At 37.1% G+C, this 27,320-nt stretch overlaps 1 protein-coding gene across 1 annotated transcript in view; it reads left to right on the top strand.

The window, feature by feature from the left end:
* KHDRBS2 (KH RNA binding domain containing, signal transduction associated 2) overlaps positions 1-27,320 on the top strand; it is a gene marked incomplete at both ends in the record, with an annotated part of 704,484 nt that overhangs the window by 411,000 nt on the left and 266,164 nt on the right. Inside the window, 2 exons of the mRNA XM_082848563.1 lie at positions 1,714-1,841; positions 7,234-7,432. Of these exons, the coding sequence (XP_082704689.1) occupies positions 1,714-1,841; positions 7,234-7,432 (327 nt within the window). The remainder of the gene's footprint in view (positions 1-1,713; positions 1,842-7,233; positions 7,433-27,320) is intronic.

The raw sequence follows: 27,320 nt of genomic DNA, 5'->3' as shown, positions 1-27,320 counted from the left end.
CTAACTTAACCTGTAGTGTCAAATATTCATGCTAATATCCACAATAATATATTTTCTAATTCTGGCATAAAGATATTCTCTAAAGTAAATTTTACATGTATGAATTTATCTGCTATTTGTTAATTTTTATCTCAACCCTCAATGTTGCCAAAAATGAGAATCTATCTCTTTTTATAATTCATAAAGACCTTTAGGAGTCCATGGATTTTTCTTAGATAAGAAGCTGCAAAGATCTGCTTTCAAATTAGGAATATTACATGGGAAAATTATGGAATTAATTTTTCATTTTCATGGTGGCTGCTCAGTTCAGTCAGAAGTAGCAATTCATCACATTCCCTGTACCTAATAAAATAGTAGACATGCTTATTCTTCAGTTTGGTTGTTGCTTGAATGTGAAAATTAAGAGGTATAAATTGAGTAATTGTTAAAAACTATCATTTTCTACTATAGCTCTTCTGTCAATCAACTGTCTTGAGCCCATTACCACTATAATCAGGTGCTGAACAGGATAAATGTGAAAGCAACATGTTAAAAATAAAAAGTAAGTGCTTTGGAGTGACTAGTACTTTTGCTTGTGAACAAGGCAGTTTTTGGACCATGAGGTAAAGCTGTGCTTTAGAAAAGCTTGTAGGCTGAATGCATCCCCTCCATCTTCTAGACCAGGCTGTGCAGGTGAGTGCACGGTTTCCATGTGCTGTTACTATAACTCACAAGTGCAGAGCTAACCTGGCTCAAGTGTCCACTACCAGACCTCAGACATCATTTATGTTAACCCAGATATTTCTACAAATATTTCTCGTCTCAACTGCTAGACAGCTCATGGTTTTCACATAAACACATCTTTACTGAAAAAGAATTTACTTGGATTGCCCATTAGGCAAAAATACCAATTACTCAGTTTTGTACTGTTCTACCAGGGTGTGTGTGTGCATTCATGTGTGTGTTAGTAAAAAGAGAAACAGGTAAGACTGACACTTGTTTTTTGAAGATAGCATTCATCTTCAGTGACTCAGATCCACTCTTTGGTCCTATTGAAATGACTGATACATTTCCACTGATGAAGGATAGAGATCGTCTCTTTGACTTTGACCAAATCTCTGGCTGTTACTGTGAAGTGTGTCTTCTGCTATGACTGTCATTCTCCATCAGCCCAAAGCTAGAACACATAGAAAATTATTTATTTCTAAACATTGCCCCTCAAGTTTTTTAGTTGGATTGCATAGCTTCCCAGTTGTCTGAAACTGACATTTTTTTGCACTTTTTAATTATTTTAACACAGTATCTACTTTGGTCCTTGGGATTGCCCCTTTTCAGTTTATGCATCAGGAACTATTTGAGTATTATGCAGTCTTTAACAATCTACACGTACTTATACCACGAAAGTTGTTTTTCAGTAATCCTCTTATTAGAAAACCATGACCTTGGGACCTTCCAAGATCTTGTTCTATATTGTTACCTTTCCTTTTCTAGCTAACATATAAAGTGATATCCCAGCAAATCTCATCTGATTTCCTGCTGAGTACTTCCTTGGTAAAAGAAGCAACTTCAGTTTCTCTGAATAAAACTAGAAACTTAAATTATATTTACTTTTACCTCATTTTAGATTTTTGTATACCAGAAAATAAGTGAAACATTTCCTTTCTTACTGTGTTTGTTCAGTTCTAAGAACTCCATGCTCCATTTTAGCTCATCAGGTCATGTTTTTTCTTCTAGGACTACAATGATGAAATTCGTCAGGAACAACTACGTGAATTATCTTACTTAAATGGCTCAGAGGACTCTGGTCGTGGCAGAGGTATTAAAGGCAGAGGGATCAGAATAGCTCCCACAACTCCTTCAAGGTACATTTGTTCTTACTTTAAATAAATTAACAGCCAATAAGGATGGCAATACTTTGCTGGCCTGTTCTATGTCATGATCACAGCTAGGAATAAACAACAACAATATCAGCAACAATAACCACCACCACCACAAAAGCAATAACAACAGATGCTTACATAGCTTGTAAGAGCTTTATATAAGTTATTAACTCATCAAATCCTCCATAGTAGGGTTAAGCATTATTTACAGGTGAGCAACTGATAAAGATGTAAGCAATATGCCTGAGGACACACAGGTAGTCTGACTCTAGAATTCAGAGTTTGAGCTCTTAACAGCTTCCTAAGAAAATAAGAGGAGCAAATCTAAGAGTTTCTACTTTTTGGTTTTGTCCCCAGGATTAGGACATGCAGATGATTCAGTCATATGCATCTTTGAACCAGGATGACCTTGAATGAAGAGAAAATTACAAATATTATCTATGCCTTAAATGGCCCATGAATTGATACAGTCTTGCCAGATAGGTAGACAGATAGATGAGGATAATGATAGATATAGGTAGGTCGGTAGATATACAGATATTTAGATAGATAAGTAGATTATATATATATTATATGTATGTGTATTATATATATACACACACATTATATATATATATATATATATATATATATATATATATACACACCACCAGTCCAGAAAGCCAGAAGCACATTTGTTACATGGCTGATGGTAAGAATATTTAAAGCTTAGTTATATTTGACTCTGCAATGTCATCAGAGAAGATTTTATTTGATATTGTTCACTTTGCAAAGAAATTGGAATTTTTCTGCAACAGAATTTGTCTTGTAGGAGTCTACATTTGCCAAGATTTCAAGAGAAAGCATTGTTTTGCAAAGAGATAAAGTGAAAAATACTCATAGCCTTCACACACAGACTGTGTAACTCTGTCATTCTCTTTATCCTGTTATAGTTGGCCTTCAAATCTCTAAACGACTTAGATTTAGAATACTATTTCATATATTGCATAGAAACCATCTTAAGAGATTCTAAGATACTTTGCTGATTCAATTTATTTTTAAAATTACTCCCCAAATATTTTCACCACCTTTCAAAACACCACTGTTTTTAACATTTAAGTCACAGACACCTCAAAAAATTTTACACTATCAGAAAAGAAGTTAAGAATGATCAATTTCCAAATAAAATATCAAGGAAATAATTAACTAAAGGTAAAATGTGGCAATTATAGAAATTACTTTGATTAAAGGAAAAACTTCTGAAAATGTTTCAGTGATTATTTTCACATTTTTTTCTTAAAAAAATTTTTTTTATATGAGCTTTCTAATGCTACCTAGGAACATTAGTTTATTGCTAAAAATTAATGTGACATAACATTTTTTATGGACTTTCTTTAATGGAATCAGCCTTTTACAAAGCCTTTATATTAACTTCAGCATGATGGGTTGTGAAATGACACCATTGCAGGCAATCTTAAACTGATTAAATCATAGGGTTTTAATAATGAAATTGTCAATTTTGTAGTTCAAAAAATGATAATTTTGGCGGTTATATATGGTGTAACCTAAGTATGTATTGAATGACTATAGAGGCAACAAGTTTTTTTCTATTCTATATTCCTTGGAATAGGGACCATTTAAAAGAATAATGCATTAACCTGCTTTTGAGATTATAAAATCATCATATTAAAAGACTTTGTTTTGTTATTGGTGTTCCTTAAGGTAATAATACATTTGTCATATTTGAGTAGACCATATAAGATTTCAATTTCAGTGAAGTTTTAATGTAAAATATTAATCTCTTTAATTATTTAATAAAGAAGAGTGCATTATAATCTAGACTTTTAAATATCTTAGAAGAAAAATTTGATTGAAAGCTTTTGCTTTTTAACATTCCATATATCATACAATCTGATACTGCATATGTTAAAAAAGAAAATTAATATTGAAAATTAAACCTCACTTTCAATGCTATCTTGATGTAATTAATGTATTAACATTAATAAAAGTAAATGTAGCAGAACTCTGTTGTCTTCTGTTTCAAACCACATGATGAAATATATCTGCAATTAAATAAGAATAAGAAAATAGCTTCACAAAACAGAAGATCATATTGATCAGAAAGTTCTTGAACACATGGGTTAATGGATGCTGATTTGTACATATTTATGAAATTGTGACTTTTTAAAGTTATTCAGTTACACTGAAATTCAAAAAGAACGGTACCTGGTATATTTTTAAAACTTTAATTTGTTGAAAATTTCTTTAATTAAAGGAATTTATGTTTCAACAAGCATATCTATGAAAACTATCTAATCTTCCAATAATAATGCATACCAGAAAACAAAGTATTACATCTATATATTATAATAATATATATTATGTAATTGAAGAATTAAGATCTTCACACACATCACTGCTACATGTTGAATGAGAGTGAACAGTGGAAAGTAAAACATTTGAGGCAGACTTTGAAGGTTTTGTTTACTACAATGAGAACTAATACATAGATAGAATCTAATGGAGCTTTTTAAAGAGGGGACTAATCATATTTGTCTCCAAGAAAGACTACTCAGTCACCACTGTGAGTGATAGAGAAGAATTAGAGCAAAGAGAGAAAGACAGACAGAGAGGTGTGTGGCAAGGAAGCCAGGGAGAATACAAGTTCATTATCCAACACAGAAATGAATACCACTTGGAGTATTAGAGAGATAAAGGACTAGATTAGAGATTAGAATTTATACAAATTAGTGCCCAATTAGATGTTGGAGACAAGAGAGTGGTCCTAGACAGTATAACTCTCTCATGTCTGCCCTGGCTAGAGATTAATGACATCATCCACTAAAATTAGGTGAAGGACCAAATTTAATGAAGAATATAATTAATCCTAGGTCTATGGATTGCCAGTGTGACCTTGGGAAGGTGACTTGTACTTTCTGTGACTTGGTTCTCAACCTTTAAAATAGCTTAGAAATGGCTACATGACCAGGTTGTCAAGATTTTTAAGTTAGATGACAGATGTAAGGCAGTGGTTCCCAAACTGGTCTGCACATTGGAATCACTGAAAGCTCGCTGCTGCTAGAGACTGTGACTTAATTGGCCTGGGGTATGGTCTGGAGTCTGGAGGTTTTCAAAGGTCTTTAAGTGACTCTAATATGCAGACCAGTTAAGGAGACATGATCCAGGGTATGGTGTGTGGTAGGAAGGAAAGAGATAACAGCCATCAGGGTTAGAGACTGCAGGGGTGCACCATGAGGCACAGAAGGAGGGTGGGGGGAAGAAAATGGGGATAGCAACATTCCAAGGTGGGCCCAGGAGTAGATGTCAATGAATGAGCCTGAAGAATATAAAGGAGGGAGGAAGAAATATGGAGAAAAGCAGAGTCATAAAAGTTCAAAGAAGGCGTTTTCCAGATAGTAACCCATAGTGATAAATATAACAGTTACAGTGGAATGGGGACTGATTTCCAGTGGATTTAGAAACCAGTAGGCTTCTGGTGATACCAGTCAAGAATATTTTCAATAAAGAGGAGAAAGCAATAACTAGATTGCATTTGATTCAGGAATGAGCAGGAGGTGAAGAATTAAGGATAGAAAATTTTCAAGAAGTCAGAAAAATAAAGGAAAGAACATTGTAGAGTGGATTCAGCCAGGGACACTATGTTCTAAATAGATGATGTGAATCTTGAGTTGAATTGAGGACTTGAGTTAAAGAGAGATATAGGGTTAATATTCCAGGGAAGGGATGTAATATGTAGGAGGTAATGAGTCAGATTCAAGAGACAGATTTTCCAGGGCTCTGTCTGGGAGACAGTTGATGAAGGAATGGGATGAGAAATTAGATTTGATTTGAGCATCATATAATTTTAAAGCAGGAAGAATGGCTACAGATTCAGAAATCTTATTTTACCCTTTAGAAAAATAATCTACCTTAGGCTCAGGGAGTTATAACACTTACCTGTGATTATTCAGTGGTATAGATATAACTTGTGAATATAGTTTAAAGTAAGGTGACATATAACTTACCACCCACACAGGGACACTGTTGAAAGTATTAAAATGCTAAACTAGGACAACAGTTGTAATTCTGAACTATTCTGGGCAAACCTGGATGTATGCACACCCTGTATATAAGGTGCTTGGAGATCCAGTGAAGGTAAAATTACTCTTTATATCCATCTTATAGATCAGCTTTTATATTATCATGCTAATGTAGAATATTGTGGTCTTAGTTACATTGTGCTTGAAGTGGGCACTGGGCCTTCTAGGGTCTCCCAGTGCAGGAGAGCATTCTCTGTACATTAGACTCACAGTAAGTTCTCTAATAATCTCTCTATTCATCAGCTCTATAATCTATTTAAAACTTTTAAAAGCTTTACCAGCATTCTTATTGTTCACTCGTCAAGCTCATTTTCTGCAAGAGCCAGCTGATTGCTCCTCATAGCAGAAAGCATAACCTACAACCCCATCTGTGGGTGCAGCCAAACAGTGTGATGGTTCACAACCCGTGATCATTATTTCCCCCAAAGCTTTAGCGTTCTTGCTGAAAGCAGTACTTTCTAGAGGCCAAACTTTCAGACATAATAAAAAGTGAAATAACCATGCTTTTGCCCAAAAACTTTAGACAAACACTCAACCTTTCCAAAGGCCTCAGAATACCATAAGAGTTTACTGCAACCATTTGATCTTACACTTTTAATACAAGTTAATTTTGTGTCAAGCACTGCAGTACCAAGTACTCAGTGTGTTATTTTTTTTGCAGAGCCCTCATGTATTTCACTAGCACCATAGTTACCATAGGAAATAAATTTTATCAGGGACTGTACCAGTTCAGGGGGTTACATGCATAATGATAAATCAGTGACAATGACCTCAAACTTAAGCTACTATAATAAGCAGAATGATATCATGATGGTTAGAGTTCCACATTTTATCGAAGTGCAGACAGATTTTTTTTTGTAAGTGACAAAATTGCCCATCACTGTCAATAACCTCCAGCATGGAGGAGACATTGACAATTAGCAGCTATGGATGGTACAGTGAGTCATGTACTAGACACTGCTCTTATTTGAGACTTTTTTGGTAAATTTGGAATAAAAATCAGAGTGGGTTGATTTTTGTTTGCTTTGCTTTGAATTTTTAGTGTTATAAAAGAAAATATCAAATTATTTTATATGGTTTTTATGATAACTAAGTCATAACCAACATTTACAAAACTTATTCTGTGGAGGTCAAAATGCTTTATACACTAAAGAATCTCCATTAAACACACACACTCACAACACTCAGACATGCAGAAATAAATGTGTTTTCTTCCCATTGTAGAGGCTATAAGATGAGAGCTTTGCCTGCTCTCATTACTTGTTTCTCATCTGTATGTGACCTGTTTCTCCTAGGGGCCGTGGGGGTGCCATTCCTCCTCCCCCACCACCTGGACGAGGCGTTCTCACCCCTAGAGGGACCACTGTGACCCGTGGTGCTCTTCCAGTGCCCCCTGTAGCAAGAGGCGTCCCTGCTCCGCGAGCACGGGCATCACCCACTGTGCCAGGATACAGGGCACCCCCTCCTCCAGCCCATGAGGGGTATGAAGAGTATGTAAGTACTTTTGAGAAATCAGTTAATTAGGAGGAGTTAAGTTTGATGGGGAATAAGTTAAACTTCAAAGACATTCATATACCACGAATATAGCAAATAATGTTTGTTGCAGAAAACAAATGTCATTTGCAACAGAATTTAGCAGTGCATTTTAAATGAGGACATTTTTTTGTTTTTGGTTTTTTTTCCGGTACGCGGGACTCTCACTGTTGTGGCCTCTTCTGTTGCGGAGCACAGGCTCCGGACACGCAGGCTCAGCAGCCATGGTTCACGTGCCCAGCCACTCCGCGGCATGTCGGATCTTCCCAGACCGGGGCACGAACCCGTGTCCCCTGCATCGGCAGGTGGACTGTCAACCACTGCACCACCAGGGAAGCCCTAAATGAGGGCATTTTGAGAAAATCCTTCATTGTACAGGTGCCATCATTGTTGTTAGTATCAGTTAAATAGCTTAGATTTTAAGAAACAAATTATCCTCAGGTTTTCTTATCTTTAGAACACTCAATCAATTTCAAAATGGAAATAATTATAAACATAATGTGAATAGTCATGTATTTAGAAGATTATCCTGGGACATGATAAAGATGAACATAACTCAGAAGTATTTGACAAATATAATGTGATTATATTATAAACTTTGTTAATAATTTAAGACCATGTGGTTGGTTTTTCATTTAAATATCCTACTCTCTCACTATATAAAAGATATGGAATTGGCAGGTAAGAATTCAGAACTCAAAAAATATAGACTGAACAGAAGAAGTGCAGTGTCTCTAAGCACCTCCTCCCTTTCCAGTCCTCTGTATCACATTATACTCCCTTTGACCTCTTTCATCCAGGTTGTTAGCTTTCCACTGGTCATATATTCTAGTCCCTGTATCTATTTCTCCTACTAGATTGTGAAACTTGTAAAAAGGGGCAGTTTTCTATTCACTTGTATAACCATACTAAGTCCACTCTAAATGTTCAATTGAATTGATGCAAGCCAGATCATAGTACTATGAAACAGATATATTTTGCCTTTAACCTCTCCAGGGTGCCCGTCCCCTAATCTAGGTGTTTGTTTCATTCAACCATCCATAGACATGCCATCCTCTCAAATGTCCTCTGTGAATGATTACTAATATAAACTCTTCAAGGACGGTTACCGTCACATTCCGTGCATTCAAAACATATAAATGTTTTATGGACTGGTTAATAACCAAGAAAAATGTAATCTTAAAGTGAAAATGGTTGATAGGTGTCACTAAGAACATATTAATGCTTAAAGCATGTTAGTTTTTAGGAACGCTACTGATTAAATATGAAACACTGACTAATATCTATAAGAGTGAAGAAAAAATATTAAGTTTAATCTTGCTCGCGCGGAAGCGGCGCGGCTGGGTGGGGAGTCCGGCAGCGGGAGTCGCGGACCGTCGTCGTGGCTGCGCGTGGCGGTGGTGCGCTCGAGCAACCAGAACCGGAGCATGGAGGCGGCACAACATCCTCAGGTAGTTGGGGCCTCCACCCTGGCCCAGCGCGCCCCGCGGACGCCGGCCGACCGGCCGTCCCTCCGGCCTTCCCGGCCCGTGCTGGGTGGCGGCGGCCGCGGTTCCCGGCCCCAGTTCTCCCCGACCCGTGCTCGGCGGCCCAGGTTCCCAGGCAACCGGTGCGCCGCGGCCCCCGAAGGACGGCCGAGAGGCGTCGCCGCGTCCGGGTTCTTTGGCTCCAGGGCCGAGCCCAGCGAGGAATCGACAAAACTCGGTCCGCCGCGCGGTCCCCCACATGTGCTTAGCGTCGCGAAAAAAATCACATTCTGAGCCGAAATGCTTCCGGGTCGCCGAAACCTCAAAGCTGCTAGTAAACCTGAAAGGATGATGCTGTTCGCGTCTACTTCGTACGCGCGTCTGTGTATCTGAAAATCATGGCCTCTGTAAAATGCTCAGCAGTGAGGCGGTAAGTTCCAAGACCAAGGTTAGGGTTCACGAGAGGTTAGGCCGGTTGTGCCCAGGGCGTGTCGCCTTTTTATCAAATATGGAAAACTTGCGCGACAGAATCTCAGAATAAAACAAGTCGTAAAAACACGGAAATGGCCTATTTTAACTTCATGCATTTGTGTATTTGCTCCTATCTACATTTTTCAAGTCTCATGCAAAAAAATCCTTTCTCCTCCCTTGGAAAATCTCCAGTCGATAAGTTCTGAACCACACGTGAGTTTGGTTTCACGCTTCTAGTTTATATTTCAGTGCTAACTCTCCTTTTGTGCCCCTGGTGTTGTATATGTTTAATAAAAGTTTATTCCCGTTTGATAAAAAAAAAAATTAAGTTTAAAAATCCATTTCTGTGAGAAAAGGGGAAATGTGTTCATCTCAGGTATCTTGTACAACATCAGGTATCAGTATTTAAAATCTTAGTCTGAAAATTGCAACATCTGCAGCAGAAAACATATTCTACCCTCTGAACAAGACCACTGATCTGAAAACACAAACCCTGGTCCTGGTTCTACCATCTCTTCCGTGAAATGTACTGTGTAGGAAATAAGTGCTTGTTGAATGAATGAATAATCCACAACAGGGAAGGTGGGATTGTTTTTTGTTTTTCTTTTTGTTTTTTATCTCTGAGGAACTAGGTCTACCATCTTTATGTGCTTTGCCACTATGGTGTATTTGTCTTCCAAACAGAAGCCTAAACAGTCAAATCTTTATTTCAAAAATTAAAAGAGAGAGAAATAGCGGTCAACATTGTTATTAATCAAAGAATTTACAGGGCTTATAGGGCACAGTGAAAGAGAACAAGATTGGAAAAGCATTGTAGTTTTTCATGTAGCTCCAAAAATATTGTAATCTTTCACATGCATTCCAATTTGTAATGAATAGATCAAGGACTGCAAGGCAAAAAACAGTAAGCTACAAAGGAATAAAGAGTTTATGGAAGTATGGGCATATTCCGATAAAGGGTATATTCTGAATGGGAAAATTTAAGAGGAGTGTGGTTCTTTTATAGTAAGTAAAAGAAAATGCAAAGCCATGTAAATCTGATTTTTAAAACTTAGATTTAAAGTATCCAGTCCCTTTAATTCATTCACTCAATCCTTTACTGAGCCTCTATCTTATTTCAGGCACTGTTCTAATGATCCTAGAGATGTAGCTGTGAACAAACCAGATCAAATATTTACTTTCATAATGCTTACATTTTAATGGGAGAAGACAGGAACAAACATATATAAAGAAATGAATAAAGTCAAGTCAGGTAGAGATAAGGGCTCCAGAGGGAGGTGGCAGGAGGGCACCACCATCAAAAGAGCTGTTAGGGAAAGTCTCTCTGACCTAGAGGCTCCAGCAAGTGTCTAACTAAAGGTAGAGTCTAGGCCAAGGGGCTGCCTCTATACAAAGGCATCCCTGGTTAAGGAAACAGCAAGCAGAAAGGCACTGAGGAGGAACATGCTTGAAGTGTTTGGGGATCAGCAAGGAAGACATCAAGGCTGGAGAGAGTGTGTGAAGGGGACCAGATGAGGTCAAGGGATGGACAGACCAATTCATGTTGCTATTGGAGAGTTTGGGGCAGGAAAGTGACATGAGCAGATTTATTTTTTAAAAGATTTCTTCTGTATACATTGCAGAGAACAGAATATGTGGTGAGGTGGGCACAAGAATTGAAATAAGGAGACTGGCGGCATCCCCATCGACAAAACGAGGCTTAGAGGGGTAAGAAGAGGTCTATTCTGAGTGAACTGTGGAAATGATCTAGTAGGATTTGATGATGGGATAGATGGAGGAGGTAGGAAAAAAGAAAAGAGTAAAAGATAATTTTGTGAAGCGAAGGTTAAACTGAACCTTGGACTGAACAACCAGGTAAAACTGAGGTGCCATTTGTTGAAATGAGGAGTACGGAGTGACGCAGACAGGGGGTTGGAAAGTTTGGCCTTCAGGAAAGTCTGTTGTGTTGCTGGGTGAACACCACCCGATTTTTGAAACAGAAAGCAGCATCCCACAATTTGAAATGTGTCACTAGCTATGTAATTTATAACACTCTGTGGCTTGCATTTCCTCTTCTATATAATGGCGATAATCATTTCAGCCTCACAAGACTGCAATGAATGTTAGGAATAAGCATCCATAAGCACTTAAAACATAAGCATGCATAAGTACCCCGAACATTATAGACAGTCAATAAGAAATAACTATTACACAAAATTTCATCATGTATTATACTCTTAAATTTCTCCCTGGGATAAGCTATGGACCCATTGAAGTCACAGACATTTAGCTACTTTTTGTGAATTAATTGGGCATCATTATTTGCAAATAGGAGAAGCTATGTCATCTTCTTTTAGCAGTAAATAAGTAAACAAACAAACCGGGGGGGGGGGACTCTGTCAATGAAAATCAATAAACAATCTATAACAGGAAGAGAAAAGAGTTTTATTTAAGCCAAACTGAGGACTATAATCCAGAAGCCAGCTTCCCGCATTACTCTGAGCAACTGCTCCAGAGAAGCAGGGTTTTCAACACTGTTTTATGCATTGTCAGAGCAAAGAACATCAAACAAGTCAGGGATACTTTCCTTCAAGGTTTCAAAAAAACAGATCAGCATGTACACAGCAAGTCAATATGGCCCTGTCCCCTGGGAAGGGAGTCTTATCATCAAAGGAATACCAGCACTGGCATCCCAGGAAGGAAGGCATTTAGTCTTTATTTTAACATGGACATTCTTTACTTCTGGTCAATGCACCCTTTTCTTTAATAATTAAAGCAGATATACAATGTATGTTTTATAGGCCACAAACAGGCTGTTCTAGTTAGAATATAATTCAAGTTAACTCATGTATAAGCCAGAATGACTTCCCCACATCTCAACATGTAAAAATTTCCTGTATTAGGCATCATGAAGTCCAGTAATAGGAATGCCATCAGGTCTTAAGAAATAGCTAAACCGAGGCACTAGAATCCCTCCCCACATTTCCTCTCTGGTTTTTTTGCATATGTTTTCATTCCACTTTAACATACAAACTGGATATTTGGCTACGCTGATCAACATGACTCAGCACATGGTGCTGCCAAGTTTACACATCCAAGTCCAGTTCTCCTCACCTACAGATACTGACTGGCTAGCCATCTCTCAGCCCTAATCTGGATCCCCAGGTGGGAGAATTGTGTTCATTCGGGCTTGCCAGGTGTCTATGACTGTAGAGCAGGTGTCTCTTGAAATCAGATCTGGGATCTACAGACTCATCAGCTACCAGTGACGTGGGTGGTGTAGGCGTGACATTCACACAACATAAGCATGCTTCCTGGGTACCCAGCCCCAAGGACCATATGGAGAGGCATTAGTTTCCAGAGAAGGAGAAAAATATTATGAACTTGACAGAAATCCTAAATTTTAAATAATTCGTTCCTCTGTAAGAGGTAAGAAAAACAAAAGTTTAAGTGTCTCAGTAGCAAAATAACAGCACCATGCTGAGTTGATTGTGAAAATATCAAGGGGTTCTTAACTTTCAAATAAAATTACTGAGACAAGATTCCCTTTATTATAAATGACAGTATGGGGCAATTCACTCTTCAGACCTTTCTTCCTTCCCTGCTGAGGCTCTGACCACGTGGACTGTCTACAGGTGATCAGATCTTCTTGTGGCTGCTTGCCCGACCTGAAACAGCTCACCGTCAATGAGACTGCTGTTCAAAACCATCTTTAGCGTTAGTTGAATCTTTTAAAAAATGTGAACTTTAGTTTGTTACATGTCCTAATCCAGACTTTAAATATTTTAAAGCTTCTCTTCACTGACTTTCTGCTAAGAAGAGTACATTTACTTTTTTCAGCTCCATCATCATGATTGAAGTAGATTTGGGGAATAGATTTTTAAAAAGCTCCCACACAACAAAATATAAAGTTCTATCAGTGGATAATGTGTAAAATAAACTTAAACTTTTGAATACCTACTAGGTTCTCGTCACTAATCTCATGATAACACTACCAACCAGCTATAGTAGACTGAGGCTTGTACCCAGTTTTATATTCTACATAGTACTTGTCTCACAAAGAACTCAAACACATGTATACAGGTCATTTGTACTTCATACCTTAAATCCAGATCATCAGTCAGTGTTTGAATCCCCTCAGCAATATTTAGGACATCTCCCAGCCCCTACACGAGCATCTACAACTATAGAGAACTCAATACATCTAGAAACTAGGTGTCGGAAAAATAAAAACTGTGGGGCTTCCCTGGTGGCACAGTTGTTGAGAGTCCACCTGCCAATGCAGGGGACACAGGTTCGTGCCCCAGTCTGGGAAGATCCCACATGCTGTGGAGCGGCTAGGCCCGTGAGCCATGGCCACTGAGCCTGCGCGTCCAGAGCCTGTGCTCCGCAACGGGAGAGACCACAACAGAGGCCCGCATACCGCAAAAAAATAAAAAAATAAAAAAAATTAAAACTGTGATTAAAGAGACGCTGCCTCTGCTTTCAAAAGCATGGCTCTAGTGGGAGGGTCCAAAAGTCTAACAATTAACATATAATATGTAATTGCTGTGTGGGGCTCTTATCTTACTCTATTATAATTGTCACTCTTATCTTCTCCCACTTACAAGATTTAGACATCCTATAGGCAGAAACTGTTTCTTACATTTATCTTATGTTTGCAGTTCTAAGTAATGTGCTTGGTAATAGCAAATAAATTAAACCTGTGATATTGTTGGAAAGATGTTATACACATGCACAGTTCCATACATATACACATTCTATGTAAACAATAACTGAATGAAGGTACAACATAGCATATATTGTGTCAAATAGAGACTATACCTTCTCCAGCAAAGATAATTATTTTCACAACTATGGGTATTTAGAAAAACCTCTAAGACGGTAAGCAAAACAACAGCAGACCAAGATGAATAAGTATTACTTTGAGAATTAGAGAGAAGAGGAAGGATGCTCCATGCAAAAAGGAATGATAAAGGGGAAGGCAAGAAGAGGGACTTTTCAAAGCAAACCCAAAGAATACAGGAAAATAATTTGGGGAAAGAGAGTTCATTTAAAATAGCAGGGGAAATAATTGGGGTTACAGATGAGTTCAAAGGCTGAGGTTATAATGCCACTGATTGTATAATAAAGGGCCACGTGAAGGTTTTTAAGCAGAGGATAAACTAAGATTTGGGGGAATTTTATCATTCTCAGTTGGTTAGGGTGGATTTAGGGATTCGACTACAATGGTGAAACTTAGTGAGAGGTGGCCTTGACTATGAGCACAGGAAAGTGACTGGAAGAATCAAGGCAAAGGTAACACTGAAGATGGAAACACTAAGGTTTGCTGTCAAGAGGATGAGGGAGGAGTCGGGACAGGCAGCCCAGGCTCGGCAGAGGTGTGTTGTGTGGGGGTATGTGCGCAGGGGGCAGGAGGAGGGAGAGCCGTGCTGGAAGAACTGACCTTCCAGGCACGGGGAAGTGCTCACACAGTCATGTTCCTTTGTTGCAAAAGTAAGGTGTTTTACGTGCTATCAGTTGCGATCACTTGCCTACCTGTCACACTTTCCCATGGGTGGGGTCGTGTTGGAGTGGATAAGGCTGTTTGTGAGAGCGTGCCAAGTGGAGTTTGTGTTGGAGATTCTTTAAGTTTGGGTTTAGTCGACTAGGTTTACTTGTATGAGTTAGGTACTGCTAACATTGCATTGTAGAAGTAACTCCGGGGATACTCTTCCTGGCTCATCCAATGTATTCATGGATGGAGATCTGAGTCTGCTGTTTAGTCGTGCCCTCGGCACTGGTGCTGGGACGTGTGCTTAGTGTTGGAGGAACCGGAACTGAATGGTTTGGGGCTGGAAATGTTCTGTCAAAAACTCTTCTATGTCATTTAGCTCAACTGTGAAAGAAATTTGATAGGGGCTTCCCCAAATGTGACAATTCTAACAGTCTATAACTAACCATCAATGAGATGTGAAACTGAAAGAAATGTTTCAAAACTATCAGTGTTAACAATGTTTTTCTATCAACCATGCTAGAGGGAAAAAACTGAATTTCTTCAGCTCTCTATAGAAAATATTATAAAATCATTGTCATATTAGAGGTGATAAAAACCTGTGCTTCAAAAAATAGGGAAAAGTCGTTTAGGGGTACATCAGGCAGTTAATAAAAATACTATATGATTTTCGGGAATTTGTGATATTTGTAGTATTTTCAGCTTTTAAAATTTTGCAATTTGTCCTGATTGCTTTTCTCGTTCAAAATAAATATTCACTCTCATGCTTAACTTATATTAATAATTTTGTAACCTTTTTCTTAAAGATAGAATGCAAAATTATATAACCTTCAAACCCATAATCTCTGGATCCTGTAGAGGAAAACAATGGCAACATTTATAGGAAAGTTTATATATAGGGCTGGAGGGGTCCAGTGGGGCATTGCTTAAAGAAAGAACTGTGTAACCTTAGTTTCTAGTACTGCAAGTCTGTTCCACTGTCCTTAGTTACAACCATGCTGGTACTGTTGATAAGTATGCTGTTCCTTTGTGGAAATGCTGTCCTTTTAACAAAAGTTTTGTGGGAGAATTGAACGTGCAAGTAAAGGCACACAACTTCTGGAAGTGCCCACCAGAACATCACACTGTATGAAAACATACTGACAACATCATAAATACTCTCTTGCATCTTATGTGTTGGTATAGCATGAAAACAAACAAACCAAAACCCTCAGACACGCAAAATAGTTTCTAGTTTCAAAAGACATAGGTCTATTTTTAAAATATTTTTTTAAATTTTTAAAATTTTAAAAATTAAAATTTTTTAAATTTTAAAATATTTTAAAATTATTTTTAAATTACCTCGTGGTTTTTCCAACAGTTCATACCCAGACAGGGACTTGTATGGGGGCAAACAAAGCAAAGAGAGATGTCAGCTCAGTTCTGCAGGAGAGGTGCTGGTCATGTATAATCAGTCATGTTAGCCTAATTTATGAAATTCATTTTGACAAATTGTTGAGAAGCTTTTCTTCCCATCGGTCTTACTAAGCCTGTTGGCACTGTAGCACATCCTACCATATATTTCAGACTCTGAGGCATCCTCCCAGTAACAATGAGAGAACTAGAAAATTCACTGTAATTCAATAGCACTTAAAAGTTCCATAAATGAATTCAGGCTGCCAACCTTCAGTTTCAAGTGTATGGAACATTTTTTTGACAGGAGAGGGAAATAAGTATTGAATGATAATTGAAATCAATTCTTGTGCCATTTTTGTGGAAGGAAAGATTATGAGCCTGATCTATAATGCATTTCGAGGGGCACCACATGTGGTTTTCTGTGTAAAAGCTAAGAGCCTTCACCCAGCAAAGAGAGATTTTTATTAGAGTTTCTAGATTGATATTTGTATTCCATTAAACAGTCTTGTTTAAGTTTCATGCTCAAGTCTCCTCTTAGCAGAAACTAATTTACCAGAATGTGTTGTAGGATTTTGTTTTGTGAAATGTTACTAATATTTACAATAACCAACACATGTAAGGTTAATGAAATATTTTCTGAAACTATAGAATGGGCATAATACTACCTGTGGTTCAAATGTTCATAGAAAGTTAGTGGTATTTAAACACTATTAAAATATTAAATTATGTGCCCAAATAATATAAGATGGTGTCTTTTAAAATTGTGTGTATTTTTCTTCTAAAGTTGAAGCTTGATTAAGCCATCCTTCTTCTAGCATCGTGTTTTACACGTTTAAGCCATTTTAGAACAGATGCAGGTTCTTCTGTTGGCCACACACTTAACGATTGTATCCAAACCTGTACCTTAATTACCATGATGACTAAGGTCTTTTTTAACACTTACAACACTTACGAGGATGAACATAGGTTTTCTCTCTGAAGCTTTTTTAAGGTGAATTTTAGCTGATGGAAAATATTATATCACAGTGTATTTTGAAGTTTCCTCCAGGCTCTGCAGCTGTGATCTTTTTGTAGTGTCTGCTATAGACAAGGGGGAAGACAGCAAAAAATGCCACCTCAGCCTTGAGGAGATCTACCATTCTCTTGGTTTTTTTTTTGTTGTTTTTTTTGTTTTTGCGGTACGCGGGCCTCTCACTGTTGTGGCCTCTCCCGTTGCGGAGCACAGGCTCCGGACGCGCAGGCTCAGCGGCCATGGCTCACGGGCCCAGCCGCTCCGCAGCATGTGGGATCTTCCTGGACCGGGGCACAAACCCGTGTCCCCTGCATCGGCAGGCGGACTCTCAACCACTGCGCCACCAGGGAAGCCCCATTCTCTTGTTTTTTACATTATTAGTATATATTAGTTTTTTTTAATCTATGGTTTATATACAGCATGGCTTAAGGATTAATAATGAAAGTGAGTTGAGCATTACTTTATTTCTATAGGTATGTTCTTAAAAGGCTGTGCTGGGTACAAGTTAATAGTTTCTATATCATTTTTTTCTTCTGAGTTGATTATGAGTTTGCCAATTATATGCCCACTGAAAAATTAAGACCCAGTATAGGGTGACAAATACCTAAGCATACCTAAGAATCCCAAAATTCATTTTTTCTTTTGCTGGTTGAAAAGCATTGTTTTATGTGTTTTACCAACACCTCTCTCATAATTTTCTGTCAAAGAAAACTTAATTAAATACGACTTGTATGGGTAGCTTGATTATCAATGGCTTTTCCAAATAGGAATGGTTACATTGCATTAAGTCCTTGTCCATATTTTGGCTGTCTTCCACTATGGATTCTCCATTCAGTGGAAAATAGTGGCTGCTAAATCTTTCCATCAGTTACAGATTTTTGTGATTATTTTTTGTCATATGAGCTAAAGGCTTTTACTGGGGAAGCTACAAATGTCCTTTGCAATAACTTTTAATAATCTCATTATTTGAATTAAGGTAATTTCTCTTCATTATTGAAGATCGGAAACTGTATTTTCCTTTAAATGAAACCATATTGTATTATAGTTTTCATATGTAACTTAGGCAGCAAATATCATTCCAAACTAAATCTACCAAAGCCCTTTCCTCCATGAAAAAAATCTCCACTAAAATTTCTTCCCAAACTACCAAGTTTCATCTAGCTGTATTCCCCCTTTTCTATTCTAAGCTCCTTACAAGGCTATAATAACATCACATTTTCAGTTTTCATCTCCAAAACTATCTTAAACTTTGACTGTCGCTATGGACCTACTTGTTTGAGAGGCTCCAACTATTTGTGGACTTTTCCATTCAGGGTTCCTCCTGATTTGTCTCCTTCTATTTAGTTGAACATCAAAAAATATACACTCATCTTTTGCTTCTTGGTTTTGTTTTAAATGCTAAATTCACTTTTGTTTTCCTAAAATACTAAATTCATCACGTCACTTCTTTGTTAGAAAACATCAATCTCTCCCTGTTGCCTGAAGAATAAAATTCCAACTTCCTAATTTTATTAGAAGATGAAGTTCTTTAATTTTATGAGCTTACTTGCTATTAACTGTGTTTCATTTTCAAATGAGATTTTGACCATGAATAATATAAATGAACAAGCAAGAGAGAAAACTAAATTTATGTAGCCAATCCAGTTATCAGCATCTTTATAATTCTTAAACTATTAAAATGTATTGTGCTATTTGATTCAATTTAACTTATCATTTATTGAATGCCCATTTTATATTATGTGAAGTTCCACAGGAGGAGGCAATGAGAGATAAAAAATATATAGTTACCTTTAATAGGTGGCTGTTGTATTTTAGGACTTTTAGATACATAATCTCACAACAATAATAAAGGGTAAGAGGTATAATCCTTGCTTTTCCATTAGGGAATTGTGGGGTCAGAAGATTAGAGAAATCTATCAGTGACCTGTCTGACAGCAGAGCCAGACAGCTCTGTCTTAAAAATTAACATCTTTTTTTGATATGAATATGTAAAAGGCAAAGCTTCTGGCTTTAAAAGGGCAACAGATAACACACCTGGACAAAAAAAAAACCCCAAAACTCACAGGTTCAGGGCAGAGTATAATTTGTGAGAGTTGACTCAAGACTTCATTGTGAGAAATATGCTAATATTTTCCTGACTTACTTCACAAACTGGGTTTAAAGTAGTTATGACATCAGCTGGAAATCCCATTAACTGAACATACCTGTAATTTTTTATTTGCTTTTCTTGCACTCAGAAAGTTTAAAGAACTGATTTGTTCTAATGCTATCTATTTGATATAGTGTAAATTAAAAAATTTAGGGGGGAATGTGACCAATAATCTTCAACTTTATAGTAGTAGGATAGAAAAGACTAGGGCAGTTAGGCACATCCTCAAGTTCTTTGGAACTATAGAATATTAAAAGTAGCAAAAAAGCCCAATGATGGCAATAAATAATGATGATACTCATAGTAGAAACAACTAATATAATTAAGTACTTATTATGAGCCAGACACTATGCAAAATTTTTCATCTTCAACATTGAATTTTTACAATAATCTTATTAGGTTGGTATTATTCCCATTTTACAGTTGAAGAAACTGAGGTTTAAAGAGGGTGAGTAGTATTCCCAAAGTTACAAGACCAGTAAGCAACAGTGCAAGGGTTCATAGAAGTCCAAGGGTAGTGCTCATACTCTCCAAGCTATAACATAGTGCTTAATACACAGCAGGTGCTTGCCTAAGTACTCTACATGCATAGACTCAAGTTACCCTCTTGGCACCTCTATGAGTTAGGTACTATTACTTTCTTAGAAATAAAAGCTTACATGCAGGGAGAGATTGAATAGCTGGACCAACATCAGCCAGGTAATCAGAAACAGAGCTGGGATTTCAAACCTTCTGGCTCCAATCCACCTCACCTTGCTCTGATGTCTCTGGGTAAGCTAGCAAAAAAAAAAGTCATTTGAAAAATTAGTTGCAAATGATACCAATGGAAAAGAAATTAGTGAAATACTTCAAAAAACCACCTAGTAAATCCACCTGGACTATAGTGAACAAATAAAATAAAGGACTTGTGGGGGATGGGGCGAGGAGGGAAGGCTTGATCGTGAGTTGGAGCAAAATAATAAAATGAGTTGTGAGAAAAATGCCTGGAAGAAAATGTAGTATTTAAGTTGACTGTTAGTGGGGACTGGGTGACCATTTCTGAGACATCCGAGGATTAATGTGGCTGTGCACATCGGCAGGGACTGAGGCAGGCAGACACCAGAGGCCGGAAGCACCATGAAAAGCTTTATGTCATGATCTCAGCAGGAGTGGAATAGAAAAGAGGGGACAATGAAGGACATAGTAAATTAATTAGGAGCTCTGGAACTAATTCCAGAATTTCAGCCTTGCAAACCATTTTAGGCAATCCAAAAATAAAATCTTATTCAATATTATTTCTTTTTTCCTTTTTTCATCTTGAAAATAGTTTATTATAGAAAATGTCTCTTCAAAATTTATAAATATGGCAATTAGTTTCTCTTCCAGCCTTATTGAGATATTATTGACATAAAACGTATGCAAGTATAAGGTGTACAATGTGATGATTAGATACAGTATATATTGCAAAATAATTACCACAGTAAGGTTAGTTAACACTTCTATCCTCTCACGTAATTACAATAGTTCTATGTGTATGGTGATAACATTTAAGATCTACTTTCTTAACAGCTTTCAAGTATATAACACAGTATTGTTAATTATAGTAACCGTAAATCTTATTTATCTTCTAGATGGGAGTTTATGCCCTTTGACCAATATCTTCCCATTTCCCCACCCTCAATATTATTTTTTGTCACCCTTTTTTACTGTAAATCTTGCTTTCCAATTTATCTACATTGTGATAAAAGCTTCAGTTAGGACACATTTTAGACAGTTGTTTATGAAAACCACAATCTTTAAATGAGATTTAGAAAAGAGATTTAGAAAAGAAAAATGATATTCATTTTTTTACTATAAGTAAAATAATATAATGTAGTCCTATAATGACTATAGATTTTGTTTCAGCCCATGCTTGAACCACTTTCTGAAGTGATGTTTTAAACATAATATTACTGTAACACCACGGTTTTTACATTAATTCTTTTTAGAGCACCCATCTGTCAAAGGCAAGTTTAGCCCTTGCTCTGGTTGCATAATAGTGGAGAAAGAGTTTTCTGTTTTGTTTAGTTCTGTTTAGTAGTTTAATCTTTATTATATGTCAGAGGTCACTTCTCTGCAGAGCCTCTGAAGCCCCTCTGGGAATGGTGTGGGGTGGCGAGCAGTGACCTCTGAGGGAAGGAACAGGGCTCAGTCTGAGGGAGGAAGTGATGTGGGTGAGGAAGGGGAGGGAAGGAAAGCCAGGACTTTCTGATGACTAATAAAGACCCCCTTCCTCTACCACATCACCTCCATTACGTTTTATTTCTACTCTGAGGAGAACATTTCAATGTTTAGGGATTGTGGAACTGTCTTTATCCCAGTGTATTTTCTAGGCATTTGCATTCCTTCTGGCTCCCTACCTTTCCTTCTGTTCCTTCAGGTCCTTCAGCCAGAACCACTGGGACATCTAGACAGTGCACAACAGAGCTGGTCCAACTCAGGGGTCAGCAAGCTCTAATTATAAAGGGCCAGAAAGTAACCATTTTTGGTTTGCGAGAAACACAGTATCTGTCACAACTACTCAATTTTGCTGTTGTAGCACAAAAGCAGCCATGCACAGCACACAAATCAGTGAGAGCAACTTCTGTGTTCCAATAAAACCTACAAAAATAGGTGGTGGGGCTGATTTGGCCCATGGGCTTAATGTATAGCATCCAATGCATTTTGTATTTATCCCATGACAAATGTCAGAACCAAATTTACAAGAAACATATTTCTGCAATGGTGGCAAAAGGAAGATTCTGGAGTTTTAGTTTATGTGAATTATCTGAGGCCACTCCTGTTCTCATAGGAGCTGCCCACCAAAGAAGAGGTGTAAGATATTACATCAAACCATATAGAATTTACTCCATCAGTTCTCAGAGATAGTGGTTTGCATAAAATTAATTTCATTTCAAGCCCCTCCTGCCCTTTTAAAGATGCAAGTGTGGGGCTTCCCTGGTGGCGCAGTGGTTGAGAGTCGGCCTGCCAATGCAGGGGACTCGGGTTTGTACCCCGGTCCGGGGGAATCCCACATGCCGCGGAGCGGCTGGGCCTGCTGAGCCTGCGCGTCTGGAGCCTGTGCTGCGCAACAGGAGAGGCCACAACAGTGAGAGGCCCGCGTACCGCAAAAAAAAAAAAAAAAGATGCAAGTGTGATGTAGCACACTGCCAAAAAGCTCACAACAACAGCTAAATACCACTAAAGAAAAAAATCTCATTTTCAGCAGAGTTTCTGAAGGTGGGGGCGTGGAGGCACTGTGCAGGTGTCTTGTTAAATGATAAATGAGCTTCGATCCAAATATTTTTTAGAAGAATGTAGGTACAGTAATACCAATATTCTATAAAGCTACCTACTCCTGATGATAAATTCTCCGGTGTAACCTCACTGGTGGTGCTATGTCCCCGCCATTTGTAATAATCCAATATTTTAAGCTGCAGTCAGATAAATATTCACACAAGTGCATTACTTGTTTTATCCTGAAAGAACCTGTTCGCCATCGTACCTCAGACAGAGTCAAATTTAATGCATCCTTTAAAAAATGTATTTGGCAATAAAAATGTTGTGGAAATTGATCTTGTTATAAAATTTAGAACCTTAGATTTGACATTAAGGCCACTTAGAGACTTCAGCAATCAGTAAGGCAGAGAGGAGACAACTGAATTTCAAGGTAATAGTTCTGAGGCCATAAGGTGAGAAATTGGAACAGCTTACAAACATAATCTTTCAAGTTCGTCATTTATTTGTCACCTGCTACTGCTCTAGGGTACTCCACATGTACAAACAAATAAATAAATAATGTCTTCCTTTCTGGCATTTTTTTAATCTGAGGGGAATAGACCTGAGTCTTTTAAGATTATTCCATCTTAACAGAGGACCAGCAGGATAACACAGAATCATGCAGCAAATGATTTTTAAAAGAATATAATAATCTAATAAATAAGCATAATAAGATGATTATAATTAAATTTAAATTTGGAGAGTTATAACAAAATAGGCTAGTTTGACTTCAGAAATAAAGTAATATAGAATCTATTATGGGCGTGGAGATTAAAATAATTATCAAGTTGACAAGAGGGGGTGAAAATTCATATTTGTACTTGATGCCTGTTAGAAGCTTGATTTTATGGCACATGTAATAGTCATGACACAATTCAATGGAAGGAGTGATGTAATACTTTGTGGAAAAGTGGAAAGTTCCTTGTTCAAGGCTCCCTGTGGTCTGTGAAGGACAGGCAGCTATAGAGATGTAATTGCAACCAATTTCTCAAAGTTAAGCCTGAATCAGTCCTGACAATGTAGATTGCAAATTTCTGAAGAGTGTCACCTTCAAGCAAGAGTGGGGTCTGAGTGAAACAGATTGGAAGGATTTTACTTATTGGCACCTGTTACAGGCTTATATGATAAGGTGTTTTTGTTTACCCTGGATCTGGAATTTCATTGTAAGATTGACTTCCTGCTTCATTTTCCCCTGCATCTTGATCCTATAAACCCTAGCTTCAGCCCGATGTATTTACTATCCCAGAACACAATATGCATTTTCACATCTCCTGCATTTACTCTGTATGTAATTCTTTCTAACTTTAAAACACACACTCACACACACACACATACATACAAACATTTACACATGACACGGTCTACTCAAACTTTCAAGTTCTCAACTCAGAAATCACACCAGCATTCCTTTAACTAGCACCTTGAAAAGTGATGCTTGGTACGATCTGCCTTTAATATAATTAATTACCTACTTGCGCATCTCTTCTGCTAGATTGTAAGACCCATTGAGGACAGTGTAGGGCTTATTCTCATTTATTTCCTACACTACTTGCAAATAATAAGTGGGCAATAAAAAAAATCAGTTAAACGAATGACTTTTATCAATCTAGCCAGTCAGTTGAAAAGAGATGTGAAAACCCAGAGAGGGGATAAAATGATGTAAAAATCCCAAGAGGCTTTTAAACTGTGGCATCAGGAGTTCTGACTGGACTATAGGACTATAGGACTATAGGACTATAGGACTATAGGACTATAGGACTTGGGGATAGGTGTGGTGGAAAAGGCTGGGCCATGTACAACTAGGCTGCCATCTACCAAGTTTCTTCGATTGTTCAGAGGGTGTTTGACTCTCATCCCTGAGATCTTCAGGTGCATCTAGATGAGGTGCTCATCCTGTCACTGGTGTTAAGCTATATATTCTTGTAAGACACCACTTTCTCTAGCAGGGTCAATGTTGTGGTGCAGGTATAAATAATAAAGAGGCAACTGAACAAATATTTAGACCAGTTACTGATTAGGTAAAGTATTTCTTAGTAGTAATTACTGGTTTGGGTGGAGAAGGAGGAAAATAAAAAGTATAGACATTTAGGTAGAAGGGGGCTAAATCACATCAGTTAATTCCTGATGTAAATTAGAGACTACTTTTTTGTTTGTTTTGCCAGCTATTCTGTTTAATCAGTATGAATTCGTATATGGGATATTAACAAATGTTTTAAATGAAGCACTTTGTGGAAAGGGTTCAATTATTAGATTTCTTAGAAAAAATTACTTATCAGCATTTATTTTTGGTGAACACTTTTTTTTTTTTTGCGGTACGCGGGCCTCTCACTGTTGTGGCCTCTCCTGTTGTGGAGCACAGGCTCTGGATGCACAGGCTCAGTGGCCATGGCTCACGGGCTCAGCCGCTCCGTGGCATGTGGCATCTTCCCAGACCGGGGCACAAACCCGTGTCCCCTGCATCGGCAGGTGGACTCTCAACAACTGTGCCACCAGGGAAGCCCCAAGACATTTATTTTTAAAGTTATGTTTCCTGTATACATGTAATGAATGTTAGTTACTATTTCTTATCTGAAAAAATATCACACAAATGAATCAATTCCTCTGGTATTTAATATAAAGACAGCATTATAAAATCAAAGGCAGTTTTCAAAAATTAAAAATGCAATAATCCCATTATCCTAAACTGCTTTTATTTTTCTTTATTTCTGTGAAAATTTTTATGTATATAAGAGTTTATATCATTAATGTGTAGTTTAAAGAATAACATTATTCATAAAATAAATACACATAAAACACAGAGACTAAAACAATGAAACATTACAGGCTCCCCACACATCCCTATGCAGTCATACCCCCTTCACATGTAATAGACTGAACTGAATGATAATCATCACCTTGCTTTTCCTTTGTCACTTATTCACTTATGTATTAAAAAATACATTGTTTAGTTTTGTTTCTTTTTAAACTTTATACACAGACTATGCATATTCTTAATTTTAAGGTATATTTATATTGATACAGGTTCATTTTCACTGATGAATATACCAGAATTTTAAAAGTTCATTTTACCATGTATAAACATTTGGATAGTTTCTCATTTTTGCTTTTATGAACATTCTTATGCTTGTTTCCTGGAGCTGTGGCATAGGGAACATTCAACTTTTTGAGATAAATTACCCAGTATATTATTAGAGTCCTTATTACTCCACACTCTTGCCAACTAATCAAAAATTAAATCAAATTTGATTATGGTTTGAATTTGCATTTTTATGACTACTAATGAGATTTGTTATATTTTCGTATATTTATTGACGCTATTTTCTCTTTTGGGTAATCTTTGCATGATTTTTGCCTCTCCTGGGTTGTCTTTTGCATTTATTTGTAAGAATTCTCTCTCTATATATGTTAGTAAACTTTTGTCATTTATATTTATTCTTTAAATCATTCCCTGGTTTGTGGTTTATCTTTTCATCCTCTTTTATGATGTTTGGTGAATATAGGTTATTCTTTGAATGTGGTAGAATTTATTAGATTTCCTTTTACAGAATATAATTTTTGTGTTTTATTTAAGAAATCCTCTCCTACTCTGAGATAGTAAAAATCTTCCCATAAGGTTTCTTTTAAAAATGATATTGTTTTTCTTTCAAATCGATTGCCCAGCAACAAATTTCATGTATGGTATGTGAAAAGAGTTTTTTTTCCCCTTCATGATCACCAATTAAATCAGTGCAATATATTGAGCAGTCTGTTCTTTGCCTACATGTGTGCAATACTGATGCTATCATGTGTCAGGCTTGTGTATACACATGGGCAGATCCGTTTCCAAGTTCTCTGGTCCCTATTTTTCTTTCTGCAAGCCTATACAACACCAGTTTATTTTCATAACTTTTTCATTGAGTCCTAACATGTAGTCATCCAAGTCCTCTTGTTCCCTCTTCAGGACCATCTTAGATTCCTTTGAGCCTGTTTTCCTTCATATAAATAGGATTGATATATTATTTGGGAAAGAATTAACATCTTTATGAGATTAAGTTAACTATCTTGGTACATGGCATATCTCTCCATTTATTTAACTTTGCCCTAATTTCCTTCAAAAAGTTTTATGTTTTTCTATATTAGTCTTTACCATCTTTTAGGCTTATATAATACGTGTTAAATTTTTAAAATTTAAATTATTCTAAGTGATTTTTTATTGTATAGTAATTTAATTAAATCTTGTATATTAACATAATTTCCAGCAATATTACAAAACTTTCCTAATTCTAATAATTTGTCTGAAGGGTCTTTGGGTCTAGAAATTTAGAGCTGTGTGCATTACATTTAACTTAACAAAATATACAGTCTCTCAATGTTCTAAAACTCCTCCTGAATAACACAAGGAATGCAGAATTAACTAATTGCAATGTCCCTCTCAAATCCTATGTTACTTTCCAGTAATTTCTCAGTTTACTTCTGAATTCTTCATGTTTTCTTAATCTCAGACCTTCTTTGGATAAATTTCCTTCTGTCTAAAATATATTCTTTAAAAGCTAATTTTGTCAGCCTATTAGTAGTAATTCTCTCAGTTTTTGTCTGTCTAAAATGTTTTTATTTTACCCTTGTTCACT

Source organism: Leucopleurus acutus (genome assembly GCF_964270905.1).
Source record: "Leucopleurus acutus genome assembly, chromosome: 10".
In the NCBI taxonomy this organism is placed as follows: domain Eukaryota; kingdom Metazoa; phylum Chordata; class Mammalia; order Artiodactyla; family Delphinidae; genus Leucopleurus; species Leucopleurus acutus.
Note: the sequence above shows the minus strand (reverse complement) of the source record. Positions and strands in the feature narration are given on the sequence as shown.